Source organism: Otolemur garnettii, unplaced genomic scaffold, assembly GCF_000181295.1.
Source record: "Otolemur garnettii isolate 467f Iridium unplaced genomic scaffold, OtoGar3 scaffold00122, whole genome shotgun sequence".
In the NCBI taxonomy this organism is placed as follows: domain Eukaryota; kingdom Metazoa; phylum Chordata; class Mammalia; order Primates; family Galagidae; genus Otolemur; species Otolemur garnettii.
The window spans coordinates 3039229-3057795 of record NW_003852517.1 but is presented as its reverse complement, the minus strand read 5'-3'; the positions used below and the strand labels follow the sequence as shown (position 1 = coordinate 3057795).

At 41.1% G+C, this 18567-nt stretch overlaps 1 protein-coding gene across 1 annotated transcript in view; it reads right to left on the bottom strand.

The window, feature by feature from the left end:
- The window catches only part of SIDT1 (SID1 transmembrane family member 1), a 93853-nt gene that overhangs the window by 56396 nt on the left and 18890 nt on the right, over positions 1–18567 (bottom strand). Inside the window, exons 2-3 of the mRNA XM_012810051.2 lie at positions 8749–8870; positions 7658–7828 (exon numbers count right to left, since the gene is read on the bottom strand). Of these exons, the coding sequence (XP_012665505.1) occupies positions 7658–7828; positions 8749–8870 (293 nt within the window). The remainder of the gene's footprint in view (positions 1–7657; positions 7829–8748; positions 8871–18567) is intronic.

Below are 18567 nucleotides of genomic sequence, written 5' to 3'. Positions count from 1 at the left end.
GGACACTAATTTTCTTGGCTAGCAACAGACAGTGTAAAAGTATGATATTTCAGAAGCAACCTGTGTTTTTTGACCAGATTTTTAAAAATATCCTCCTATTATTTGAATTTCAATTGTAATACTAAATGTACGGATATTGATATACATTTTCTGTTTTTGTTTTTCTTGTTCATTTTATTTGCTAGTACAATGACTGCAAACTTGGGAAACATTATTGTCTTCAAGACTATGGTTTAAGTCCTTTCTTTCTCCTGGAGTCAACACTAGGTGCAAAATAAACATTGTCTGTTGCAAATGAAACATTCTGCTTCCCTGCACATAGGCCCTAACAAATGGGTGGGAGGTTTCTTTCATCCCAGGTCATTAACCAACAGAGTAACCTAACTGAAACTCATGCACCATTAGTTTTAGAGAAAGAAGTGTAAAATTTCTACTTCGTTGTTTCAAAAAATAAACAGAAGCAGCAAAAGCTTCCTCAATACTAAAAAGCAAGTTTGTTTTCTTGTTTGAGCTACTTTGAGGACAGGGAGAAGGGGGAAGGAACAGATGGAGGCAGAGTGATGCAGGTGTAGATGAAGACACAGGAAGAAGAGGCAGAAGGGAGCCTGCGGCAGAGGCAGAAAGAGGGGGACGACAAGGACAGAGAGGATAAAACAGAAGAGGCTCAGCGCCTGTAGACTCAGTGACTAGGGCACTGGCCACATACACTGGGGCTGGCAGGTTCAAACCCAGCCTGGGCCTGCCAAACAACCAGGACAACAATAACAACAAAATAGCCAGGTATTGTGGCAGGTGCCTGTAGTCCCAGCTACTTGGGAGGCTGAGGCAAGAGAATCGCCTAAGCCCAGGAGTTGGAGGTTGCTATGAGCTGTGACGCACTGGCACTCTACTGAGGGCGACATAGCAAGACTCTGTCTCAAAAAAGAAAACAAAAACAACAGAAAAAGAAAGGCAAGGGATGGGGAGAAAGGGTAAGCAGAAGGAGAGGCAGGGACACAAGTTCAGTAGTTTTCTGGTGAGTTCCAGAGACAACGAGAGTCATGGCACTTTACTCATCTCGTCCTGTATTAGCTAGCCCAGCACAGAGCACAGTCGGCATTCGACTCCCACCTCTTTGCTTGTTGAAGGAAATTACACTCTACTATCCACTTGGACTATGGACTTCAGAATAGCTTCCTCTGTTATCTCCTCACTGCCATCTGCTGTGAATCCTCTTCATTATCTAACCTTTTCACTCACCCTCTTGTCACCTTCAGCCCTCTACCCTGAATCCCTCAGGTCTCAGTATAAACTCTGCACTCACACACTAAATTCCTATCCTTTCTGCCTTTCCCTGAACTTTGTTTCTACAAACATTTAACTTAATCTGCCTTTCGATCCCTTTGTTTATAAATATACTCCAGTCACAACCATTTTTAAAATAAATAGCAAACAAAATAGCTCCCCCCAAATGCGTCCCTTATCTCTTTAATGTCATCCTATATTCCCCTCTCCTTCACAAACCAGCTGCTTCTGTGAGTATTCTACTTACATCTCTCATTCCTCCTTTCCTCTACCTACTGAAAGAATCAGGATTCTTTCTCTATCATCTTCTTGTGATTGCCTTTGCTAAGAATAATTGTCACCTCCTGTCTTAGTCTTGTCTAGGCAGCTATAACAAAATACTATTGACTAGGTAGCTTGTAAAAGACAGAAATTTATTACTCACACTATGGAGGCTGGGAAGTCTAAGAGAAAGGTGCCTGCAGATTTGGTATCTGGCGAGCACCCACTTCCTTACAGACGGTGACTTTCTGTTGCTTCCTCACATGGTGGAAGGGGCCATGGGTCTTTTTAAGGCTTCATTTATAAGGACAGTAATCCCATCCATGAGGGCTCCAGCCTCATGCCCTAGTCATCTCACCAAGACTCCTCTTATCCCATCCCCTGGGGGACTGGGATTTGAACATAGGAATTTGGGGAAACACAAGCCTTCAGACCATAGCACCTTCAATTACTAAATCCAGTCACTTAGCTGTCATCTATACTTCTCTGTGACATTTGACACTCCCTTTGTTTTTCTTCCCTGGCCTCTTTGACACCTGCTGTCCTGGTTTTCTCCCTCACATTTGGCTGTGTCTACTCAGCCTCTTTGAATAGCTCCTGTTCCTTAACTAAGCATTCCTTAAATAAGAATGTCACCCTCAGTCTGTCTCTTGATTTTCTCATTTTCTTTAGCCCTATATATTCATATAGGTGTACATTTATATTTATTTGTTATAAATACCACAAAATGTCAGTCAATTTTGATCACCTGCTGGGCTTTTGCACTTGACCATCCCTCAAGTACCTCAAACTCCTCATGATCAAAAAGGACTTGCTTCCCCTACCCTGATCCTGACTGACCCTGTCTCTTTGTCAGTAAACCTCACCAGAATTCCAGTGCCCCTGTAGGAGCTATTTTGGATTCCTCCCTCTCCATCGCCTTCCATAACTGATTGATCACTAAGACCTACTCATTCTGTTAGTGTGAAAGTCACCTGGATGCACCTGGTCCTATCTGCAGCACCATCTTTGCCCAGTATAGCATCAACAAGAAAAACACGGAAAGGTAATGTACACCTTTACTGTAATCTTCCCCAAATACCAAAGGGTGATTACAGAGTATGACACATAGAATGCACTAAAAGTCTCTTACCCATTCATTTTCTCTACAAAATGGATCACTTTGCACAGCATGGTAGTTGGGCCATCTCCCTCATATACCCTCTCCTCTCAAAACAGACTCAAAATCCCTACTTAGAAGACTGGAGGAGGGTGGAAGCCTGCAAGTATTCATATAGAACTATATTATTTATCCTGCCACATATACAGGGGGTGCCAAAATTTATACACATTTTAAGATATCTTGTGGAAGTAAAATCTACCTTTCCCAAAAAGCGTATGAACTGCAGGTAAAATGGATGTGGGTATCATGTCTACGTATGCTTGATCAGGAATGGGAGCTTCAATTCAACTTCTTTGTGGCTCAAGTGGCTAAGGCGCCAGCCACATACACCTAAGGTGGCGGGTTCGAATCCAGCCCAGACCCGCCAAACAACGATGGCTGGAACCAAAAAAGAAATAGCCTGGTGTTGTGGCGGGTGCCTGTGGTCCCAGCTACTTGGAAGGCGGAGGCAGGAGACTCGCTTGAGCCCAGGAGTTGGAGGTTGCTGTGAGCTGTGATGCCACAGCACTCTACCCAGGGGGACAGCTTGAGGCTCTGCCTCAAAAAAAAAAAAGTGTGTACACATTTTTGGGCACCCTTTGTATTTGTTGAATTTGTGAATTATCCCCATGGATATAATTTGCCTCTTTCTCTCCCTCACAACTTTGTTGCTGCCATATATATTCAAGTTTTAACCATTTTTTTATTCTTCTTTACTCAAACAACTTTTAGTATGCCTATTTGCCTCTACTCTTTCCTCCATCCGATTTATTTTCCACACTGCCACTCAAGTCATTTGTATAGATCAGATCTGTCCATGCTATTCTGTGGCTTAAACCCTTCAATGGCTCCCATAACCTGAAAGGTGGAATTCCAACTCCCTAAGATCTTAAAGATCAAGGTTGGGTACTGCCTGATTCTCCAAGCTCTGTTTCTTCCAGCTCTGCCTTGGGCACCTTGTGGACCATGATTCCCGAGGGGTTCTACTTCCTAAGAGTACTAGCTTGCTATCTCTAACCCAGACTGCTCCCCTGAATGTCATGCTGGCATATATCCAACCCTGCGCCAGAATTCTGTACTTCAAACTCAACATGTCCAAAAGCAAATTTAGCATCATTTCTTTACCTTCTCAAAATTTTTGCTTTCATTTAGTGGTACCACTCTCTATTTACCAGCTACACAGTTGTTCTTGACTTCTCCATTCCCCTCATCTCCAATCAAGGTTCATCAGTTTTATCTCCTAAGTTGCTCGGTTCATCTTCTCATTATTTATCTCGACCACTGCATTGGCCTTCAAACTTCTCTTCATCCAGTCTTGTCCCCTTCAAATCCATTCTTTGCACTGTAGGAGAATGGATTTGAACTATCATAGTGTAGACAACTGTCTACATGTCTCTTTTTGTATTACAACTTTACTGACTTTTTAAAATTTCAGGTTAATTTGAGGCTACAAACGATTAGGTTACATTGTTTGATAGTTAGGTGAAGTCCAAGGTGTAGTTGAGCCCCACCCCCAGGGGGTGTGCCGTACACCCTTACATCGTGCACCCTCCTTCTTCCCCTCTCCCTTTCCACTTGAATTAATTGTGCTTTTCTCTTATGTGGATATGTAGTCGTTCATCTGCTGGTTTCATATTAGCATTGAGTACACTGCATACTTGCTTTTCCATTCTTGCGATACTTTACTAAGGAGAATGTTCTTCAACTCCATCCAGGATAATATAAAAGATGTAAGGTCTCCATGTTTTTTAATGGCTGAATAGTATTCCATGGTACATATATACCACAGTATATTCATCCATTCATGAGTTGATGGGCACTTGGGTGGATTCCCCATCTTGGCAATTGTGAATTCAGCTGTGATAAACATTCTAGTGCAGACATCCTTATGATAAAACATTTTTTTTCTTCTGAGTAGACACCTAGTAATGGCATTGTGGGATCAGATGGAAGGTCTACATTTAGCTCTTTGAGGATTCTTTATACTTCTGTCCACAGAAGCTGTATTAGCTGTAATCCCTCCAGCAGTGTCAAAGTGTTCCCTGGTCTCCACAACCATGCCAGCATCTGCTACCATCCACATTCCTTAACATTGCTTCTAAGCCCCTCTCACCCCAGGACCATAGCCTGCCAGCTTCCACTTCCTGCCTGCAACTTTACACTCCAGCAACTCTGAACACCCAGCCACTGGAGTGTGGGGAGGAGAATTGTGGCAAAGTTGTAAGTATGTGTGTCGGATCGGTAGATGGCAGGGAGCAAAGTGTTAAGGCAGAGTTGTTTTATTTTTAAAGATGGATTTGAACAAATAAATACTTTATTAAATTGAAAAACATATTTAGGGGAACATGCAAATTGAGAGGATAGTAAAATTGAGAGGAAAGTAAAAATGGCATGTTATGGTGGGAAGAGCTTAGAACTGACAGCCAGAAGTAGAATTTAGTCCTAAGAATTTGCCCTTTTCTTGCTGTGTGGGTTTGAACAAGTCACTCACCCTCTCTGGGCATCGGTTTGCTTATCTCTGAAAAGGAGGTGGGTAGATTAGATTACCAGAGGCCCTTGAATTCTTAAAATTTATGATGTTAGGGGAAAAATTCCCCAAATGTGTTCTATTCACACTCCATAGAGTCTGCCACTCTAAAACATACAATAGAAATTGCAATGTTAGAAATTCTAAGTTAATTCTTGAGTGTTTCTCTCAATACCTGCATCCCAGTTCTTACCACAGTCCTTAGCTCTTCCCTCTGGATTTCTGGGTCACCAGCAAGGCTAGTGGAGCCAGAGAGGAAGAAACATTTATCTCAGCTGCCAATCTCTTCTCAGGTTTATCTTGGTCTTATAAAAGTCCCAGTAACTATGTGCATTTTGAAATTCTTTCAATGTCTGGTGGCTGAGGCTAAGTTATATTTTAAGAAATAAAAACAGAAAACATGAGGGAATAGATTTGCAGTTTCAGCAGCGTGTAAGTCATTCATTAACACTCACGCAGAATTGTGACCTTATGACTTCCTTTTTGCAGAATTCAGATCTGCAAAGGGTCTAATTAACCTCTCAGAAAATGAGCCCTACAATTCAAGTTCACTGCCACCAGGTGACAGTGACAGGTCAAAGACACAGAGACCAATCTGTAAAGACAAGCCTTCTCTGAAGTTCTAACTACATCTGTTCAAGCACCATAATGTGCTACCATGCCCATCAAAAATCTGTGAATTCCCATATGGCTAAATATTATAAATAGATTTTTAAATTATTAAATTAAACTTAAGCATCTTATTTAGAAATTACTTTCAGATAGTGGTTCTCAATTCTGGCTGTACATTAGAATCACCTGGGGGAACTTCTAAAAATATGCCAATGTTTAAACCTCCCCCCAGAGATCCTCATTTAATTGATCTGGATGGATCATATCCACTGGAGCAGCAGTTCTCAACCTGTGGGTAGCAACCCCTTTGGGGGTTGAATGACCCTTTTGCAGGGGTTGCCTAATATCAGATATTTACACTACGATTCATAACAGTAACAAAAATTACAGTTATGAAGTAGCAACGAAAATAATTTTATGGTTGGGGGTCACCACAACACAAGGAACTGTATTAAAGAGTCGTGGCATTAGGAAGGTTGAGAACCACTGCACTAGAGAATTTTTTCTGCTTATTTTTGTGGGGAATAGAGTATTCTTTGGTCTGGAAATTATCAGACCATTTTTTTCTAACACCAGAATTAATGGAAAGACTTGGGAAAAATGAGGACTTCTCTACCCTTGTGCTCATTCATTCATCCCTGTGTCCGGCTGTCTCTAGAGTACAACTATGTCAAAGGGAGTAGAGAAGACCAAGATAAACATTTAACTCCTATGAGCCACTCCATGGGCTACAAGATGTCTTTATAAACTGCCCTTAGCAAATTTAAAGAGAAATTTACAATACAGCAGAACATTCTGATCAGAAATATAAGCTCTAAAAAAGTGGCATATACTCCTTTCAAATTTTCTTATTTTTTAAAATTACCTTTTTAATTGAAATATAACAAACATGTATAAAAGTATATAGTTATAAGCATATATGATATCTGAATAAATTATCACCAGGTAAACATAGCCATATACTTCTTCTTTCCTCCCCAAAAGTACCACTATCCTGACTTCTAACCTCACACAATAGTTTTGCCTGTTTTTAAACTTGATAGTAACAGAATCACCCAGCATGTATTTCTTTTGTCTGCCTTCTTTGGCTTAACATTTTAACATTTATCCCTGTTGTTAGGGGATATCTGTTGAATGAATACCATAATTATACATCTAAGAGTCGGATATGTAACTAGGAGTGGAACTTTGTTGTCAGGCCTTTCACATTATAGCAATTTGGTAGCTATAGTGGGATCGCATCATAGTTTTAATTTACATTTCTCATAGCTAACGAGGCAGTGTTTCTTGACCATTTGTGTAGCTTTGGTGGAGTGTCCAAGTCTCATGCCTATTGTTTTCAGTGGGCTTGCATGTTTGTTTTATTTTTTAAAAAAACAGAAGCAAATGTAACGCTAATCACTCCAAAAAAGGACAAAGTCACATTCCTACCTATGTTCTTAACCTGGAAGGAGAAAACCAGAATAGTAATAAGTTTAGGAAAAATAGCTTAAAGTCTTCTTTAAAACAGTACCAAAATTTCCTCCAGGAGTGTGGTGCTGGTTAGTACTACAAAAGTACCCAGTCACCAGGAGTTCTTTTCTAGACTAGAGATTGGACAGGGCCCTCATGCAAACACACACCCCTGCCCTTCAAAACAGATTTACCTTATGAGGTCAACTGCTCTTACCCTCTGCCCCAGTCCCCTGTTATGTCCCTATGGCATAGATATGGGTGGGAGAGTTCAGAAGTTGCTAAAATAATGTGCTTCTAGAATGCTCATCTGGGAAGGTGGACGCTGAACTGAAGCTCAGGCAAGTAAACAGAGAAAGGCCACCATGAGTTCTGCTTACCGGAGCTGGAAGTGCTTGAGCTTGGTAACCAGCAGTTTGTACTGGGCCCCCAGTGGTGCCATGGACGCTACATCCACAAATATCAGCTGCTGCAGGGGGCCTGTTTCGTTGGTCACTTCTGAGGGACACAAGGTGCGGCTCACTTCCTGGTAGTTGTAGCTCTTCTGGTATCTGCAGCAGCCAAGGGAGGGAAAAGTCAGCAAAAGCAAGAGAATGACAGGACATTCAACAGGACAGCCCATCTCCAAACTTGTTTGCAAGTCCTTTTGTTTTAAATTTCAAACAGGTACATGAGGACTGTTCTGTGCTGACCCGTTCACTTAAGCCGTATCTACATTTACACTTAACCATCCTCCTAATTCAGTGATGAAAAATATATCAATTTTGAGGGGAAACTGTGCTGATAAAACAACTGATTCCATTTTTCTACTCTTCAAATTTTTGCTAAAATAGAGGGTAATGGAAGCCCCTGAATCCAAGTCAAGGTTATCAGAGTTGTTATTTCAATCCTCAAATTCCCCAACCCTTAAAAACGATGTGACACCATACTATGTGCCCATTTTGTTTGCCTTCTGAGTTTTTTCTTATTGGTGCTATAGTGCCATAAATAGTTCTCCCCTGAGAAAATGAAATCTCCTTGGGGGTCAGAGAATTTGTTGTTTCTCCACTGCTGTACCCCCAGCACCCACTACTCAGGAGTGCTCAGTAAATATTATTCATGAAGAATGCATGCATGGTGGACATTTCTAAGAATGAGGGAGGTGTTCCTCATTTATTAGATGGCTGTTGGATGACCTCTTATCTGATCAAGAGCTAGATCATTATGGTAGAAGTTAAAAATGGTAAAAGTTCATCTAAGTGTTGCAAATCTAGGTAGGGTGCTTATCTGAAATTCAAGAGAATGGAAATGGAACAGAGCTGAACAGGTCAGGGCATGTACCATGACTTTTGTTTGCACTTTGCATGCTGTATGCATAATATCTCAACATCCCAAATGTCTGTTTTTTCTTCTTACTGGAAAAAACCCAGTTAGGACATTGAAGAAAACCAAATAAAGTAAAGTTGTCTGGGGGGAAAAAAAATTCACTTACAGTCCTTGGAAGAGCAGAGGGACCTGCCAGGACAGCACCTCCTTCTGTTGGCGAACCACAACAAGGACTGGGTAGTTGAGATTCTCAGAGGAACTGTTCACGTATACCCTCACGGCAGTCACCTGCTTGGCAGGGCAGAGAGAGGTAATGCAGACAACACACACACACACACACACACACACACACCCAGCTGCCCTCTGAGGCTCAGAAAAACTTTAATTGCTGCCATTTTCTTCTCACCAGAGGTAATCCAAATGCCTCAGTTATTTTTCCTCATTTGTATTGTAACCAGAGTGAGTCTTAATTTGATTGCATATTGAAATTGTATGGGGAGTTACTAAAACCACCAAACACATCATCACCACCACCAAAAACGATGCCTGGGTCCAACCTGCCAAACTTCTCATTCAATTGGTCTTGGATGAGGCCAAATTAGAGAGTCTTCAAATAGCAGGCTGAGAAATTGGAACTGCATAGTCAGCCCAAGATTTTGAGAATAGACCCAGAATAGGGGGGAAAAGAAAGATACTGATGTGGTTTTCTTCTTGTTTGAATATAAATCCTAAAACAAAATAACCTTATCCTCCCCCTCTAAGACCCTCCATTGCTGAAAAACTTTAATTTGGAGTTGGTAAATCATTCTGTGCTTCAAACAAAAATATTATGACCACATTTTATTAAAGGATAGCAGATGGCCTTGTGTTCTCACCAATGACAAATCATGACGCTTTCCCAGCAACAAATATCTCAGAGGCTGAATTTTCCTCTCTTTGCCTGGCTCCAAGGTATAAATCAATCCCTGACATAAAATATTAAAAAAAAAAAAAAAACCCAGCAGCTCCGTGGCTCTGTCTAAATACACTTGTCAACCCAAGAATTTAACTCAGTCATGGCTGTATTAGAGATGGGAAATTAAAGTTTGGCCCTGGATTTTAGATGGTTTTAGTGTTTTGCTTAATTTTTTAAAATAGCATTGGCAACCTGGAAGAGAACAAAATAGAAGGTAGAAAGCAAAAGCAAAAATTGATATTCCCCAAGAGGTGTTGTTTTTTTAATGGCCAGTGTTCTCTTGAAATTGGGGGAAAGAAAATGAAAGAAGAAAATCCTACAGTTAAAACCCCGATGATCTATCACACATTCAGCATGGAAATCGAGAGGATGAAGAAAAGCCCAGGTATCACATATTGCTGTTTGGTTCTCTTGTAACATTCTCCATGATCAAGCCACTGCTTTGCTTTTAAAGGTTAAAACAGTCCAAGAGTCATTTATTAATCTGATAGGAAGTGTTTGCTCAGGGAGTGTTTTCTTGTGCCTACCTACACCCTACATGTTGCCATAGAAATTATGTTGCAACTGATAATTGCCGAAATCGTATCTCTAGGGCAGACCTTCTTTCCTAAACTCTGGATGTTCCTCAGGCACCTTCAGCTCCATGTGTCGGAAATGGAAGCCATCACTCCTTTTACCTCTAACTTTAATTTCTTCTGAGTTCTCTTGCTAGTTGAGTGGCCCCACCCTACAGCCATTCATCCAAGCAGGAATGAAATGTGACCCTTCTTTAGCTCCCTCCTTTAGCTCCTACTGCTTCTACCTGTTACTGTCCTCAGACCTTCCCCTCCACTCCCAGTGACACTCTTACCAGCCCTTCACCACTGCACCCTTCCTTGTCAGCCCCCTGGCTGGTCTTCCTACCCGCAGGCCTAGAACCCCAGGACACCTATTTCATCTGTCCTGTCTCTGCTGAAAAGGCCTTCCATGGATCTGAAGAATTTTCAAGTTTTTCCCCAAATAACAAGAGTCCTATAATGAACACATATGCACGAATCATCCAGCTTTAATAATTACTAACAAATGTGTTTTATTTTGTTTATTCTTCCAATTTCCTCCATATTTTCCCACTGGGTTATTTAAAGATCCTATTATTTATTCTGTGAACAGTTAAATCTCTATCTCTAAAATATAAAGCCACCTCTTTTTTTTTTTTAATGAAACAGAAATTTAAAAAAACCATAAATGCATATCATTATCTCATTTAATAAAATTAACAATTCTTTGATCTATAATAGACATATGGTATTGGAATTTTTTTTGTTTCAAAACATTGCTCTTTTTCTTGGTTTAATAAAAATTGGGTAAAAATGAGATCCACACATTGTATTTGGTTCATTTTTCTTTTGAGGCTCTTTTAACCTAACCGGTGCCCCTCCCTCCTTTTGGGGGGATTTTTTTGTTAAAGAAAGCAGTTCACAAAGCAGCAGTTTACTCTGTAGAAGTCCCACATTCTGGGTTTTGCTGACGGTACCCTACAGTGTCGTTTAGTCTGGCTTAAATCTGTAGCACTGAGAATCAAGGTAAAACCTAAGGAAAGCTGTGAAATAGGTGAGCTTTATCTTGAGCTCATCTGATTCCCTTCTTTCACTTAGCATGCAACCTTCTCTGCCCTCTTAGGTACTTAGTACACAGTGGGAATTCCCTCGTTTTTTTTTTTTTTCCCCAAACTTTGATTTAAGGCAATGATTCTCAATTTTCAGTGTGCCTTTTAGCAAGTCAAATCCCTCAGGTCAACCTCTGGCATTTCTGATATTGCAGATCAGAAATGGGACTTTAAAATATGTATTTTTAACAAGCATGCTGGGAGATTCTGATGTACATGGTTTGGGGTCTATGCTTTGGGAAGGACCCTTGTATAGAAATGATTCAGGGATGATCCCATCTGTCAGCTATCTGCCAACTGTCCATTATTATGAGACCCACATCTGTGAGATCACCAATGTTAGAGCCTGTCTGGAAGCTAATGCCTTTGGGGACTGAAACTGTCTGGCACAACAGAGGTATCACCGCCATGTTGATCCGGTGCCCTGTTCGTCTCCACACTCTCATTTTATTTGTGGTCTGTTTCTTATAATTCATTTGCTTTTTTATTATTTGATAATAAACTTACGAGTCATAATACAAACAAACTCAGAGATACTGGCATAATAAATTGCAAAAAAAATATATTAGCGTAGGCAACAGAAGACACTGGGCAGCTTTTAAAGAGGAACAGATAATATATTACCCCCAGGAAATGATAAAGAGCCTGTTCAGAATTTGCTTTGGCTTTCCCAAGGCTAATGTTCAGCTGACAAAATTGAATTACATTTGTAGCAATGAAGTAAGCCCTGTAAAGGCAAAACTAAATGAAAGAGAGGGTATTGACCATATTTAATGGACCCTGACACCATGTAACAGACCATTCTTCACAGCCTAACATTCTTCCTCCTGTTGCTTGTTCCTGTTGTCATGACAACAAGAGCACTTCATTACATAGATCTTGTTTTCTTCCTATGTTTACTACAAGCAGGAAAGTGAAGTGTATCTCAGAGAATTAAGTACTTCCATCTCTAATATCATACAGATCACAATTATGAAAGGTCCTAAAACTTAGAGACTCCCTTTTTAATCTTTCTAAACATGTCAGAAGGGAAAAATTCCAAATTATAAGTAATATATTTTGTTGCATAAGAAGGATGAAAATAATCTAGTTTGTTTTTGTTAAAATAAAGAGACTGCAGCCCCTTTTACTGGGAACAGCAGATCAAGAATCAGAGATTACTGGTTTTCATTATTAAGCACACCATTGTTTGCTTGTGTGATCTTGAAAAACTGACTCTGCTTGTAAAACAGCATTTGTTGATGGTCCTTTGTTCAAATGAGAAACTGAGTAACTCTGTTGTGTTTACTGAGTGTAAATCTGCAGGGGTTTAGGTCCTTTGGTCTTCTCTTCTTCCCTTCCTTCCTCCCTTTCTTCCTCTCGCTCTCCTTCCTTCCCCCCTTCCTCCTTTTTTCCTCTTTTCCTTCATTCCTTTTTTCCTTCCTCCTTTCCTTTCTCTCTTTTCCTCCATTTCCCCCTTTCCTTCCTGCCTTCTTCCCTTCCTTCCTTCTCCTCTCCTCTCCTCTCTTCCTCCTTTCTTTTCCTCCCTCCTTCCTTTCTCCCTCCCTTTTCCTTCTCTCCCTCCCTCCCTCGCTCCAGCCATCATTGATCAGACAATCACTGAGGGTTCACCCTGAGTCAGGAGCTATGGTGTATGCTGGCAATATTCTAAAGGCAGTTCTGCCCTTGAAGAGGCTCACCATCTAATCAGAGACATAAATGGAAAAGCCGCCATCAACAGAACAACATGATGGGTATTATAGTAGCAATATGAGCAGGTGCTGTGGGCGCACAGATGACAGTGACTATCCCTATGGGTAAGTCAGGAGAGCAAGACCGAACAGTCACTTCCTAAGGTAATGAAGGTGGGCTCTTCCACACAGCTCCTGCCATTACCTACTTGAGGCATCAGACCTTGAGTCACAGTGTTAGAAAACATCCATCCAACCTGAGCCAGAACGAGACCCCATATCTACTAAAAATAGAAAAATAGCCAGGCATGTTGGCGGGCACCTATAGTCCCAGCTACTCAGGAGGCTGAGGCAGGAGAATTGCTTGAGCCCAGGAGTTTGAGGTTTCTGTGAGCTGTGACGCCATGGCACTCTACCAAGGGCAACATGGTGAGACTCTGTTGAAAGAAAGAAAGGAAGGAAGGAAGGAGGGAAGGAAGCCTTACATCCAGGAAGGTGCTCAGAGGCTCAGGGAGATCATCTAGCCTCATCCTCCCATTTACAGTTGAGGAGCCCAAGACATAGAGACGAAGCAACTGCCCCAGGGAGACTCAAGTATGGAAGAATCATGATTAGATCCCAAGCTTCCCATGTCCCAGTCTCCACACAATGCTTGGGCAGAACATGCTGTCATCACTATTTTGAATCCTTGGCTTCACTGAATAACCAGTTCAGTATCTTCTACATGGCACTATGAAATCAAGAAGCTAAGCTATAAATGCAATGAAGGGAAGAGACAAGCCACAGACTAGGAGACATGATTTATACACATGTCACAGACACAATATCAGTATCTTGACTCCATCAAGAAGCCTTAAAACTCATGAGAAAAAGCAACCACCAGTGGAAAATAGGTTAAGGACATAAACAGTAAGTAAAGAGGAGAAGAATGAGCAAAGACCATGTGAAAGATGTTCCTAACTTTACACTCCTCAGAAGGGTAAACCTCAAAACTATAACATCTTGTTTTTAAGGATGTGGAGAAATAGGTACTGTATGTTGCTAGTAAATACTTGCATATTGCTATTATGTGGTACAACCACTTCAGATAGCAAGTTGGCAATATCTCCAAAGGAAGTGGTTGAATTACATCTTAACATTTCCACTCCTAAGTTTATACACACAAAAAACTTGTTACGTATTCACAAGGAATCATGAACAAGAATGTTCACTGCAAGCATTCGTTGCAATAATAAAAATTTGGAAACAGACTAAAGGTCAACAAAAATCAGCTAAACAACAGAAGCATGAATAAATAAATTGTATTTACACAATAAAGTGCTATGCAGAGGCAAAAAGTGAATGACCTGAAATATGGACCAGTATTGGTACATCTCAGGAAGATAAACTGAGAGCAAGAGCAATTTGCTGGAGGATACCCGTACATACTGCATGGCCCCATTGATGTAAACTTTGCAAACAAGCAAAATAATACTGTATTTTTTAACATATACATCTTTATAAAATGTACATACATGGAAATGATGTGATAATGGATTTCAAGAACTTTGAAGGACCTGAGATTTTACCCCACATGCCACAATTTCATTATACTGGGAGAAGATATATATATAGCCTGGGTTGGAAACAAAGAACTTTATCACTCTTGTCATGATAAGAAACATTAGCACCATTTTCCCTTGCCTCCAAGTGCCACAAAGGTGATGTGAATGGGCCCAGACAGATGCCCACATACATGCAGTGGGCTGGACTACAGGAGAGGACAGCCTAGACAGCCCAAGTCTTTTTAATGTACAGCAATCACACCTGTCCTTTGTTCCAGAAGGGGACGTTGACTATTTTCTGAGGCTGTCTGCTATCCTGGACAGGAAGGTATAGAAAAAATTTCACTCAGTGCCTTCCTGTAAGATGTGCAGAAATCAAGATTATTTCCCCCAAATGTTGACTTTTGGGGATGGAGGAAGAGGATTAAGGTGAAGGGGAAATAGGAAACTTGAATCCTCCCTCTCTCTCTCCCTCCCTCCCTTCCCCCTTCCTTCCTCCCTCCCTCCCTTCCTCTCTCTCTCTCTCTTTCTTTCTTTCTTGCCAGAGTCTGAGTCACCCTGGGGTTGAGTGCCATGGCATCATAGCTCACTGCAACATCAAACTCTTCCCTCAAGTCATCCTCTTGCCTCAGCCTCCTGAATAGCTTGGGTACAGGTGTCCATCACCATGCTCAGCTAGTTTTTCTATTTTTAGAAGAGATGGGAGTCTCACTTTTGCTCAGGTTGGTCTCAAATTCTTGAGTTCAGGCAATTCACCGACCTCATCCTCCCAGAGTGTTAGGATTACAGGTGTGAGCTTCCATGCCTGGTCTATCCTTTTATTTTGTAAACCAAGTCCTGCATACAGAGGTGCTTGTTACATTATTTTCTGTACTTGGTTAAACACTAAAAATGTTTTATAACAATAATAACAAAGAATCCATGAAATGCTGACCTTTGTGTTTGCCCCCTTCTGAGTGAAAACCCTCATTTTCTACAGGCTCCTTGTCCTGAAGACATACTCTTTTTGCCCTCCCAATTCATTTGCTATGATCTGTAAGTACTCTAGTGTTTGAGCTGCCTATGCTAATTTTATAGTTTACATCACCCCACCCCCATGTGCAAATGGAACTTTATTAAAAGAGGCGGTGCTGAAGAAACCCTGAGTATCATCTGTGTGTCTCAGCCAGCTGCAGAACTTCGCATCATCTTTGGCCTCATTAACGTGGCTCTTTTCTCCACTGCTCTACCCTGGAAAAGAAATGTGGTCAGGGGAGCTAGATGCAGCTGGAACTACACTGAACAGTAATGTCCTAGCCTTGGTTCTGTGCTGTTAAGTTAGTTTTCTAGGATGCTATAACAGAGTACCACACACTGGGTGGCTTAAAACAACAGAAATTTCTATTCTTCCACAGCTCTGGAAGCTAGATGAAGTCTTCAAGCAAGGTGTCAGTGGGGACGTGCTCCCTCTGAGACTCCAGGAGGACTCGTTCCTTGCCTCTCCCAGATTCTGGTGGTGGCTGACAATCCCTGGCAATCCTTGGCTTGCAGCTGCGTTACTCCCTTCTTTGTCTTGTCTCTGTGGTCACTGGCCTTTCCCCTGTGTTTTTCTGTCTCCACATGCTGTTTTATTTGTGTGTGTCTGTCCAATTTTCTTCTTCCCATAAAGATTTAAGTCACACTGAATTGGGGTCCACCCTAACATCCTCATCTTAATTTGATCACATATGCCAATGGCCATCCTTCCCAATAAGGTCACATTCATAGGTTCAACATATATTTTGGGATGGCAAATCAACCTATGTTTGTAGGATTTTTAAGGAATAAAATCTTACAGTCTCCCTCAAAAACTTTACCTTTTGCTAACTGTAATCTTATTTTCAGCTTGTACTTACTTCTAGTGAAAGTAAATTGAATTCTTTAGGCTAGGCCTGAAGAATCCCTGAGCAGATAAAGCCAGTTAGGCTTATGGATATCTGTGATCTTTCTTGATTTGCAAACATAAAGAAAACTTAACTTGAACTATTTCTTACAAATGCCTATATTAAAGAAAAATGAAATTTAAGGTCAACTAATCAGAAGCCACCAACTGACATATAATGGGGACTTTCCGGAGGATAGACCAAATAAGGCAACTGTGTAACTGTAGTCATCAACTTTTTTTTCTTTACTTCTATTTTTACCCTGTCAAAGCTTTCCTCTTGTGTCTCCTTAGCTGAGTTCCCAAAACCACTTCTGGTTTGGAGCTGCCCAACTGATGAACTGCTGCTTGCTAAAATAAACTCTTAAAAAAAGATTATTGTGTTTCAGGTTATTTTTGTTTTGTCGAGACAGTCTGCCTCCGTCATCCTGGGTAGAGTGCTATAGTGGTGTTATAGCTCATAGCAATCTCAAACTTGGGCTCAAGAGATCCTTTTGCCTCAGCCTCCCAAGTAGCTGGGACTATAGGCACCTGCCACAATGTCAGGCTAGTTTTTCTAATTTTAGTAAAGATAGGGTCTTGCTGGTCAGGCTGGTTTTGAACTCATGAGCTCAAGCAATTCACCTGCTTCTCTCTCCCAGAGTGCTAGGATTTCAGGCATGGGCCACTGCACCCAGGTCAGTTTACTTTTTAAGACCTTCAGGGAGTCATGTGTCATAACTGGGCTGAGTGAAGGCAGGACTTTTGGGAGAGTCCATTATGTGACTGTTGTATAATACTGCTGCCCCTGAGCTAAGTGGCCTTGCAGTCCTGAATCCTTTTCTTCTTAGATATTAGCAGAATCATAGTAAATGAAGCATTTAATCTAAAGTTTTTATAATTTCTGCAGAGAATTGAGCTGCTTCAATTATAGGTTGTACTTTTTTAAAAAAGAAAGATTAAAATAACTCCTATAGCTACTGATGCGACTGTTTACAATTCCCTCAGCCTGATTCAGCCTTGAGAAACCGTCTTCTGTATGCTTACGCCATAATAAAGAAAGATATGTAGACCTGTGTTTTATTTCTGGCCCTAACATCTACTAGCTAGGTGGCCTTGGACAAATCACTTAAATTCCCTGGGCCTTAGTTCCCTCAATCGTAGAATGTGAACAGTAATGCTCAGATTATTCCATCTGCCTGTCTCCCTGTGCAGCTTCATCAGTCACCTGGCAGGTGATGTGGGACGCTGTCTTGTGACCTCACAGAGCACCAGGAAGTACAGGAGGCAGAGCTGTTCCCACTCTCATCCATTCATCAATCCATCAGTTATTGACAGTCTGTTGTCTCTGTGTGGAGACACGCTATAAACGCAATCAGGCCTGGCAATGGAAAAGGTTATAGGAACTATCTCACATAGGATATTAATTTCCTTTCACAGCTTGGCTTCCAGCTAGCTTGGAACAGCTCATTCATCTTACTGAAAAGAGCAGTTTACCCCTGGGGAGCTATTTATTCCCTATACTTTTAAATTCTCAGCATTTTGTATTCAGAGCACTTTTCCAGGAAGAGTGCTTTCCAGACCTCATCTCACCAATTTCATTATGCCAACAATAACCTAGACAGAAATACATTTATGTAAGCATTCATCTTTCTGTTTATGATCTAACTTTTATATTAAAATTTTCAATTACAATAAAAACATGGGCAAATGTTGAAAAGAAGTATAATCATCGGCAGGCTAAGAATAGAGAATGATGTACAATCAGACTCTGGCTTCTTTAGAATGAACTTTGTTCATCAATAAATATTTGACTTGCTATCCTGTGCTAGGGATTGTTCTGGACACAGGAGGTATATTAGTCAGCAGTGTACACACAGTCACTCTCCTCTTTGAGAGCAGAGGTTTGCCTAGGAGATGCCAGTTAAACAAGCTATTAAATTCAAGTTCCAGTTCCATGGGAGAGCACAGCGTAAACTTTGGGGGAATATTTTCCAAAAGAATGAGTCGGAACTAACCATAAAAATGTAGGGAGGACACAGCAAGAGAAATGTCCACAGGGAATAGTGTAATAGACACAGGGAGGGGACCCGGGGGTGGGGGCTGAGAAATATGCTTGAAGAATTAAAAGAGAGTCAGTTTGGGTGGAGCATGGTTGTGTGAAGAGTGAAGTCATGTTAGGGAGGTTGGGACTCTATTCCAAGAGCAATAGAAAACCTGTGGAAGGTTTTAAGTGCCACCACCCTGTTGACATGGTCATCCCTGGAAACCCCGTGTTCTCTCTCTTGCTGC